At 44.1% G+C, this 10,688-nt stretch overlaps 1 protein-coding gene across 2 annotated transcripts; it reads right to left on the reverse strand.

The window, feature by feature from the left end:
* Positions 1–1,736: 1,736 nt before the first annotated feature.
* Positions 1,737–10,479, reverse strand: LOC147377035 (low affinity immunoglobulin gamma Fc region receptor III-A). 2 transcript variants are annotated; one of them, XM_086393778.1, is made up of 6 exons: positions 10,416–10,479; positions 9,399–9,419; positions 8,334–8,588; positions 5,492–5,746; positions 2,997–3,186; positions 1,737–2,905 (listed from the first exon to the last, which is right to left on the reverse strand). In XM_086393778.1, the coding sequence occupies exons 1-5, from the start codon at positions 10,453–10,455 to the stop codon at positions 3,008–3,010; spliced, it is 750 nt and encodes a 249-aa protein (XP_086249904.1). In that variant the 5' UTR covers positions 10,456–10,479; the 3' UTR covers positions 1,737–2,905; positions 2,997–3,007. The 2 variants fall into 2 exon arrangements, with proteins under 2 accessions (XP_086249904.1, XP_086249903.1); XM_086393777.1 differs by having other exon boundaries at positions 8,334–8,591.
* Between the last annotated feature and the right edge of the window lie 209 nt (positions 10,480–10,688).

Below are 10,688 nucleotides of genomic sequence, written 5' to 3' on the forward strand. Positions count from 1 at the left end.
GTCGGACACGACTTAGCGACTCAACAACAATAGTTGATTCACAGTGTGGTGCCCATCTCTTTGGCATCACACTGTATAGCAGTGTTGTGGCGCTTTGTGGCACTACATGGCATTTTTCTGTATAGCAAAGTCACTCAGTTATGCACATAATTATAGGTTAATCCCAAGAAACCTGGCAGGCAGGTTTATAGTTTCCTGTGCTGTACAGGACTTTGTTGTTTATCCATCCTCAATGTAATTGTTTCCTTTACCAACCCCAAACTCCCAGTCCTTCCCTCTCCCTTCCCTCCTCCCCCTTGGCAACCACAAGTCTCATCTCTTTCAGTTCTCTATGTATTTTGCTAGCAGTTTCTAAACAAAGGGTGTATGAGATCAGGGTTGCAACTAGTAGAACAATTTTTACTTGCTTGAGTAAGGTTCTACTAAAATTGCATCACGAAACTGATGCTTTAAAAATATTTACCAACCAAAATCCAAAACTGGATTCTTTTACCCTACATCTGCCTGTCTTGCCCGTTGTACTTGTATTCTTAACTTGTGAAACTGTGTTTCCAGAACCTGGGCCCTCAGTCATGCTACGTCCTGCTGGTTCGAAATTTTTGGAGAACCTACCTTCTAAACATTTGAATAGCCATCTCCCTCTTCTGCCTGCTGATAGTTACTTTCTGATTACTTGCCCCCTGAGTTACTGCAATAACCACCTTGCTGCCTAAGCAGTGTCCTGTCTTCAACCGTCCTCTTCTTTCCAGCCTCCAAGTAGCTTCCAGAGAGGCTTTCTTTAGAAAAGACCTGTTCTGCTTAAAATCCTTCAATGACTTGCAGGGTAAATGACAACCTCCTTATCTTGGAAGGCAGTGCCTTTCAAGATCTGGCCCCTGAACTCTCTGCTGTCCTTCACTGACTCTTTAGACTGCAACAGAACCAAACCACTTTCTTGACCCCTTTCTCCGGCTTTTGAATCATTGCCCATGAGCCTTCAGCACTTCTCTTTTTTGCCTGGCAAACTTATAGTCATCCATTACCACAATACCAAATATTAAGCCTCTTTTCGGCAGCCCTTTCTTCATCCTCTATTTACGCTTTTTATTTTTTTCACTAGAATGAAAATTGCTCCAGGGAATGACCCTGGGTTGTTCATCTTGATATCTTCAGCAGCTAAATGCTAGCTTGGGGACTTCCTTGGTGGTCCAGTGGTTAAGAATTTGCCTTCCAATTTAGGGTATATGGGTTTGATCCCTGCCTTGGGAACTAAGATCCCACAAGCCCCAGGGCAACTAAACCCCCATGCCTGCAATTAGGGCCAGCCTCAGCCACACGTTAATAAAAACAAAACTTTTTTTTTCAATTGGCACTTAAGTACTAAGTAGATGTGAGTTGAATGTTTAACGTTTCCAAATGCCCTTGTCTCATGTCCAAATCTAATATCCCTATACTTCTAATATTCTTATACCAAACCTGAATTGTTGGCTTGGCATAAAGCTCATAGTTGACCTACTTCTTTCCTAGCTCTACCTTTTCTTGCCTGCCCCATGCTCTAAAACTACCTCTAATTCCCATCCATCCTCCTATCCCAGACCACCTATCAGAGTTCCCCTTTGCCTAGTTGTTTCAACAAGATCTGGTGAATTAGCAAGTTGACTAATTCATATGAGTTGTGGTGAGATGGTTGCTGAGAGGAGAGGGGTTTCTCATTAACTAATCTCTGATAAGACTTTAGGCAATGGAGGACAAAAGGATTCTATCATTCATGTTTTATTATCGTGGTTTTTCCATCTTCTATCTAACAATAACATGCAGAATCTTGTAAAAATGCCTTACCGGAATCAAGAAATGTTCAGTTTAAAGCTTCTAAAACACAAAGAGAGATAGCTAAAGCTTTCTTCCAGAAGCAGTGATTGATTTCACCTCTACTCCATTATTATTGACATGCTGAAGGATTTAAAAGTTTCATGATTTAATTCAGTAGAGTTTAGTACATTTAATAGTGGTTATCCAACATTTGTTTAAGGGTGATGTGAATAAAGCTGAATTAGATATTGAAGTGAAAATTCTGGTTTTATATGCCCCTTCTCTCTAATTCTCAGTCTAAAAGCATCCTCATCTCCTGCCAGCTCCTTCCTGTGCAGTTGTGGTTGACTTTTTCTTGTAATGCTTTCTCGGTTTAGACACTGATATATCTTTGTTCAGTGGGCTTAATTTGGGACAGCAATGTTCCTTCCAATGAGTTTATTCTGTGCTTTCTTTTGCAAATCCTCCAACCCCTAACCCCCTTCCTGGATCATTTTCTACTCATGACAGTGAGAGGATTTATCATTGTATACTCACAGACTCACACTGTATCCTTTTGACAGGGGCTCCCCTGGAAAACTCAATCCCATCTCACGTCTGTGATTTTCTTTTACCTCCACCATGGTTCATGTTCTAGGAAGACAGCCCAGGTGGTGGTCTTGCCTGGTCTATCCTGGACTACCCTGCTCTTTCTCAGCCACCCTCTTCATTGGTTGTGCTCTCTTCCCTACACCCCCACATGTACCCACAGACTATCTAGAAGGAGTTTCAGGGTGCCTTGAAGGCAGTCAGCGTGCAGCAAAAGATGTAGACCACCATCCAGCTGCCTCTCCACCATGAATTTTCTTCTTTACATATCCATTTATTTTAGCACAATATTCATACATCAGGGCTGATCTTTGAGAGTCTGTATGGTTGTTCTCTTGGGACAGAATGGTTGGAATACAGAAAGCAGCCACGTAGCTCTGAGACTTCTATTTCTGGTGATGCAGATATTTACTGATCCTTCACGGTTGGCACTTTCTTTCCATAGGAGACTAGAAGAAACAGAGTTGGGTGAAGGATCCTCAGATCCCTAGAGTCTGACGTGTAATTTTCCTGCTGCTCCCAGAGATGCCTGTTGGGAGATGATAAGGCTGTGAAATTAGGAAGAGGTTCATAGATGCTGCTTTTATCACCCCATGGGATGGGGATGCTGCTTTCATTACCTCCATTTGTCCTAAGGGCCCTTGCTCCATGTGACTTTGCCATCCCTCCATTCCTCTGAGCTTTGAAGGTGTCTCCGTACAGAAAAATACAGTCCCGTGTCCACTGCAAACAGGACTCCCATCACCAGACAGAAGGTGATCTGGTGCCAAGGTAGAAAGAATGACGAGACAGTTTGTAAAGTTTCTGGAGCTGAGCAGAGAGATGAGAAAAAAATGACATTTGTTAAGGCAGAAAATTGGCATAAACAGTGAGGTCATCACTGTGAAGTCTTTCTGACACCTGCTAAGAAACAGATTCTATTGAATGTGGGGGAGTCTGGAAGAAAGCCACAGCTTCCTCCTACCAGTTTTGGATTCTAGTGCTTCTTGAGCAATAGTGTTTTCATGTTTGATGGAGGTACTTGTAGCTGGGTTTTGCGTGAGATCATCAACCCTGAATATTCATTGGAAGGACTGATGCTGAAGCTGAAGCTCCAATACTTTGGCCACCTGATGCGAAGGAGAAGGAGGTGACAGAGGATGAGATGTCTAACTCAATAGACATGAGTTTGAGCAAACTTGGGAGTTAGGTAAGGACAGGGAAGCCTGGCATGCTGTCTATGGGGCTGCAAAAAGTCGGACATGACTTAGTGACTGTACAACAGCAATGAGAGATATCAAAGTTTAAGTTGTTGTGAGAACACTGTTTTTTAATTCAGTAACTTTCTCTTGTGTCTCAAAATTATACTCATTGTATTCACCCGACTCAAGAAAATGAAAAAACAAAAACAAAAACAAAAACCAACACACACACAAGGTAAGCCGTTGAAATCTACTACTTATCCTATTTATCGTCAGAAAATATTTCTTTATCAAGGCTCAGTAACTAAGAACCCAAAATGGAAAGGGCTAGAATTTGTTGCTTCTCAACCTCTTAGCCATTAAGATTGTTTTAAAGTCATTCTCTGCTGTTGCCTATAAGGTAGTAAGATGAGAGTGCATTTTTAGTCTCAATTTAAAAAATCTTAATTTTGATATAATTTTGAACTTAAAAAATGGATGTCAATAAAGTACAAATAACTCTCAGATATTCTTTACCTAGATTTACTAATTGTTTGCAATTTGCCCCCATTTTCCTTATTATTTGCTCTCTCTTTTCCTAGCTATTTGAGAGTATTTACTTTCAATTTAAATTGTGATGAAGTTATTTTTTATACAAACTATGGCACTGTTTTGTTAGAATCTCAGAAGATGTGTGTCTATATTGCTGTATTATTACATGTAAATTGCTTACAGTGTATTGTTGTTCAGTCACTCAGTCGTGTCGAATCTTGGTGACCCCATGGACTGCAGCATGCCAGGCTTAACTGTCCTCCACTATCTCTCAGAGTTTGCTCAAACTCATGTCCGTTTAGTCAATGACACTATCCAACCATCTCATCCTCTGTCGCCCCCTTCTCTTCCTGCCCTCAATCTTTCCCAGTATCAGGGTTTTTATCTCAGTCTGATTCCAGGTGGAAGTTTTGGGAGATTAGGAAGTCCAGGAGCACCATGGCAGGGCATCTCTGACCCTGGAGGATGGTGCTACAGAAACTGGAGATGTTTTCTAAATGATTTGGAAAGTGGAATTCAATATCAGTTCAGTTCAGTCACTCAGTCGTGTCCGACTCTTTGTGACCCCATGGACTACAACACGCCAGGCTTCCCTGTCCATCACCAACTCCCAGAGCTCACTCAAACTCATGGCCATTGAGTCGGTGATGCCATCCAATCATCTCATCCTCTGTCATCCCTTCTTCTTCTGCTTCAATCTTTCCCAGCATCAGGGTCTTTTCCAATGAGTCAGTTCTTCGCATCAGGTGGCCAAAGGATTGGAGTTTCAGCTTCAGCATCAGTCCTTCCAATGAATATTCAGGACTGATTTCCTTTAGGATTGACTGTCCTTGCTGTCCAAGGGGCTCTCAAGAGTCTTTTCCAACACCTCAGCTCAAAAGCATTAATTCTCAGGTGTTCAGATTAAGTGCATGTAATGAAGCATTCAGCACAGTGTCCAGCACACTGAAAAATGCCCAATAAATGTCAGCTTGTCTTTGTTACAAAAGTGGAAATTGAGTTCAAGAGACTAACTGGCCACAGTCATATGGTTAATCAGCAGCAGAGCCAGAACACAGGTTCTGGGTCTTTCTGTGAGAAAGTGAGGGGTTACTGCCAGCTAGACTCTTGGCTAAGACTTGAGACTTGGAAGAGAAAGGGGAGCAGGAGCAGGCAAAAAAAGGGCCAGCACGATAGAGATACACAAGAGTGTGGATATGGTTTGAATGAGGTAAGTTAGGACAGGCATATTTATGAGGAAGGAAATGTGGCCTTTGCACCTGCTGTCATGTTTCAAAGTGAATGACACTCGTAAAGAAGTCTGTGGAATTGTCAGCAATTTCCTCCCAACTCATCTCCCCAGTGTGAATGCAAGATTCCCAGCACAGGGGTCTCTGGTCCCTTTAGTGCCGCACATGTCTTACCTTGAACAGTGATCTGCACAGACTCTGAAGACTCGTTTTTAGACCCGATAATGCCCCTGCAGAAGTAGGAACCACTGTGTTCAAGTTTTGCTTCTGGAATGTGGAAGTCAGAATTCCCATGAGAATACTTCTTGCCTCTGCCATTCCGGAAATACTGGACCTTTGCTACAGGAGTTTTCTTCCAGCTGTGACACTTCAGCCGAATGGGCTTTCCCACATTTACCACCCGTTGAGCGACCTGGAGCAATAGCCAGCCTGCAAAACACAAAGACAACACAGGCCCAGGAGGCCTCAGCACCCAGCACAAAGCTCTTCTGAAGAGAATGCTCACGACCCAGGTGCTGGGGGACAATGGAACTCCAGACCGGGCGGCGCCGTCCTTATGTAACTTTCTTTGGGAAAAAGACAACTGGACTCTGGATGAGAACTCAAGTCACTCCAAGAGCTTTTGTCTAATGGGAGAGAGGGACAGACACACACATGATCAAAGCATAAAGTGAGAGCAGAGGGACTAAGTGATGAGGCAGGTGAGAAGCAAGCTGCAGCATCCTCAAAGTCCACACTTGGATTTGCTATGGAAGGTGATAAGGGGCCATTGTAAATTCTAGATCAAAGAGTAAGAATCATATTAGAATACAAGGAAAGGTAGACTTCAGAAGGAATAGACGGTTTTAGGAATGTTGGAAGACTGTTGCAACCAGTCAGGAAGAAGGTTACTGAGTATCCGTAGGAGTGGCTACAGAAATTGTGAAGGAGAACTCCTTGTAAAAGTCAGGGAGAGGAAAGAAAAGCATGCTTGGTAGTGCTGATGGTAACTGCTAATTTCAGGGGCCACAGTGTCTTAGCAAGACCATTTCATTACAGAGCACAGCCTTTAAGACGGAAACAGTTAATCATCAAAACAACTCTTTTCACAACTGCCTTGCCAAGTAACCAGACTTCACACACACAGAGAACTTAAAGTCATGGTGAGGAAGTTGGCCTGAATAATTTAAAACGATACTGCAGAGAAATTTTAAAATGACATGAGAAAACATTTATCAGAGAATGTTAAGTTAAAAAGAATATAAAACATATGTATGCTCATAAAAAAAGAAAGAACATGTGCTTAAATATTAACAGGGGTTACATATGTAATCATATATATACATACATACACACACACATATATATACATAACTTATGTTGTATATACACACATATACACACACACACACACACATATAGTTTGGTTTCTTTGAGGGGAGAACGTTCTTATTCCATTCAGGGTGTCATGGACTCAGTGAATGTTCACATATACATTAGTTAAACAAATATCTTATTGAGAACTTACTATGTCATGTCATGCAGATTGGGGACACCCAGATGACTGAGACACATCAAAGAACCTGTGGTCTAGGCGTAGAAACACATATACTCAGAAATAATTATAATACCAGGTGATAAGTGCTACAACAGGCTAAGAACAAAGGACTGCATGACCAAAGAGAATGGAGCAAAGAAATTCGGCCCGAAGAAAGTAAGCAAAGCTTCTCAGAGAAGAAGATAAGTGAAGTGGGTCCAAAAGAAGGATCAGGAGTTTGCCTGGTGAACTTAATGCTCTTGGTCAGAGTTTAAAACTGTTCACACTAATTAGACTTCTAAAGTCAGTTTCTAGAGCCAAGTTTAAGACAAACTAACAACTCCAAGACTTGAGGTTTCTCTTGCTTCCTGTTGGTAATTCCCCATTTTATTTGGTCACAGGTGGCCATCTCTTGGGATTCCCAGGTGGTGCTAGTGGTAAAGAACCTGCCTGCCAAAGCAGGAGATGTAAGAGATGTGGCTTAGATCCCTGGGTTGGGAAGATCCCCTGGAGGAGGACATGGCCATCCACTCCAGTATTCTTGCCTGGAGAATCCCATGGACAGAGGAGCCTGGCAGGCTACAGTCCATAGGGTCACAAAGAGTTGGATATGACTGAAGCAACTTGGCACACAGGCATGGCCATCTCTCACCTAGCTAGATTGAGAACTAAGTCAACTAAGTAACACAGTCAGGTGTAGGAGCCCAGAAAATCAGCTTCAGAGACCCAGGTCCGTGGAATTTTGTTGCAGGTCCTCCTTCATTAAACCCGCCTTTCCCTCCAGGCTTGTTCCACTCACATACATTATGGAGATGGGGCAGTCATGCAGATAGAGTGAAGCTTACAAGACACAGCAGGTACCAGGCTATGTGGTGTGATTTCAGGGACACCAGGAGAGATCTCTGCCTCAACATACTTCTCCTTGCATCCAATGCCTGGATTTTGTTAAGATACAAAGACTTTCGTTCCATGATGAATGTGCGGGCTGAACGTGTATCTATCTCTATTAGGAGAGATTTCACATTGCCAAATTTAGGCTGAAGTGTATATTTGAGTGTAGCGTTGATGGGAAGAGGAAATAGATATGATGCTAGATTAGGGGTGGCTTGTTGGGTAGCTTAGAGAATGTGGAGATTGTGTCTGAGAATGAGGAGATTGAGGTCCTAAAGTGGATTCATTAATTTATTCAATAACTGTTATAGAGCACTGATGTCATGCCCTGACCTTCAGATGACACCATTCATGCTGTATATATTCATCTTCTATGTGAATGTAGATTCTTGGAATTGTGCAGTCCAGCAGCCCTGTCCCTAGTGTATGCCAGGCTTTGACATTTTATCTAAGGCCTACTTGTAGCTAGGACTACAATACTGATGTAATTCAATAGACTACAGATCATCTCATCCTAGTTTTAATCCCCAGGAACATTATTTTTTTTCAGGGCCTCTTTTTTTTTTTATCCTTTATTGGTCAGTTCCTTTTTCCCCTTCTCCTACTCACCTACGTGGACTTCTAGCTTCACCGGGTCACTGAGTGCAGAGAGGCCTGTCTGACACTTGTACTCGCCACTGTCCTGAACCTTGACATCTGCGATGAAGTAGCTGGGGGTCTGGCTTGAGATGAGAGTCCCATTGTGCCACCATTTTGTGGAATTGTCTTCAACAGGGTAGTCTCCCTGGCACTTCAGAGTCACACGGTCATTCGTGAGCACGTGGTTCCACTGAGGGTCTAGGAGCACCACAGCCTTTGAGAGATCTGCTGAAGTGTTAAGAGAATGTAGATAAGGGCAGAGAAGTGAGCAGGCTCTATACTGGTATTCCCAAGGAGGCTCAAAACCCATTGCAAACTGAGAGTTGGCATTTCAGCCTTAGTATTGCACTCAGTCTGGAGAAGGCAATGACAACCCACTCCAGTACTCTTGCCTGGAAAATCCCATGGATGGAGGAGCCTGGTAGGCTGCAGTCCATGGGGTCGCTAAGAGTTGGACACGACTGAGCGACTTTACTTTCACTTTTCACTTTCATGCATTGGAGAAGGAAATGGCAACCCACTCCACTGTTCTTGCCTGGAGAATCCCAGGGACAGCGGAGCCTGGTGGGCTGCCGTCTGTGGGGTCGCACAGAGTCGGACACGACTGAAGTGACTTAGCAGCAGCAGCAGCAGCAGCAGCATTGCACTCAGTCTGAGCATACTGACTTGGAGAGACTTAGCCTCCTCCTTGGTAGGGCCAAGCCCACTGTATTGGGGGAATTGCCCCTGCCAAGAATCTGCCCGAAATGCAAGACACCTGGTTTCAATCCCTGGGTCGGGAAGATCCTCTGGAGAAGGAAATGGCAATCCACTCCAATATTTTGCCTGGAGAATCCCATGGACAGAGAAGCCTGGAAGGCTATAGTCCATGGGGTTGCAAGTCAGACAAAACTTAGCGACTAAACCACCACCACCACCACCATCAACTCCATGTCAACAGTTTCTTGTGCAAAGAACATTTCCTAACAGTGCCCTGCAGCTATTACACATTTACATGCCTCACTCGATCCGTCCAAGACCATGAAGCAAACTCACCAGTTTGCGTGTCAGCTGAAACTGTAAGAAAAAAAGAATAAAACAAATATTGGTCAGCAGCAGAGAACAGGGTGACTGGAGTGTGGTATTTAAACTCCCCTGCCCACCTCTGCCCTCAGAGGCCAGTGTTCCCAAGAATCAGGATAAAGATAGTGGGGACTTCCCTGGTGGTAAGAATCCGCCTGCCAGTAAAGGGGACGCAGGTTCAATCCCTGGCACCAGAAGTAAGATCCCACACACTGCAGAGCAACCAGAGCTCATATTCTAGAGCCCATGAGCCACAACTACTGAAGCCTGAGCGCCCTAGAGCCTGTGCTCCACAACAAGAGAGACCACCGCGACGAGAGACCACCGCGACAAGAGGCTTGTGCTCCGCCACTAGAGACAGCCTGCGCAAAGTGATGAAGAGCCTGAGCGCCACAGTGAAGGCCCAGTATAGCCATTAAATAAACAAACAAGGTAAAGACATCTTCAACAAAGATGAATAGAGTGGGTATCTCCCCCACTGCCTGCCTTCTGGTTTCCAGCGTCTGTACCTCCTAATCTGTTGTCTGCCCAAATCCCTGTTTTCAATACCCTTCCTCCTTGGTCCCTGTTCAAACCCCAAAGTTAAGGGCACAGGTTGAATATCTCTGAATCAAGCATGGAAACTATCTCCACCCAAGTCCTCTGGAAAGGATAGAAATGAAAAGACTGAGAGAGGAGCATTGGAAAGTGAGAATGGGAGACAGACCTTAGGGGCTACCCAGTGCACACTTGTCAGTTTATAGCCAGAGAAGCTGAGACCTAGAGGAGTGAAGTGACGGAGAACTCATGTCCTCTCCTTTCACCTCCCGATTATGCCCATTTCCTGTATCTCTAACCCCTGAAGCTGTGTCCTAGGAGCTAAACCAAGGTCTATAGACATAGGAAGGGGTCTCTCCTTGGTTAAGGGTCTCATTCCTTGCCTGAGAAGAGATGCTTGCTGTGCCCAGGGCATCTTGTGCTCTGCTCTCAGGCCAAGTGAGTCTGACTTACCTAGAAGCAGCAGAGCTGCCAGTGGTAGCAGTTGCCACATGCTGTGTGTTAGAGTGCGAAAGTCACCACAGATAGGAACCCTCAAGAGACCTAGCTGACTCGAAGAGAGGAAGTAAACAGCCTTTCTCCCCACCCCTAATCTATTACGCACCAGTTTCCATTTCTGGGAACTTCATGTAATTCCTGAATATAAATGGCAGACGAATGAGCCCACTTCTTGCATTAGGACCCACCAATGCCACGTTCGAGACAATAGGAGCCTGGGAATGAGAC

This window comes from Bos grunniens, chromosome 3, assembly GCF_055505025.1.
Source record: "Bos grunniens cultivar Pamir isolate PY7600 chromosome 3, Bosgru_T2T1.0, whole genome shotgun sequence".
NCBI lineage: Eukaryota > Metazoa > Chordata > Mammalia > Artiodactyla > Bovidae > Bos > Bos grunniens.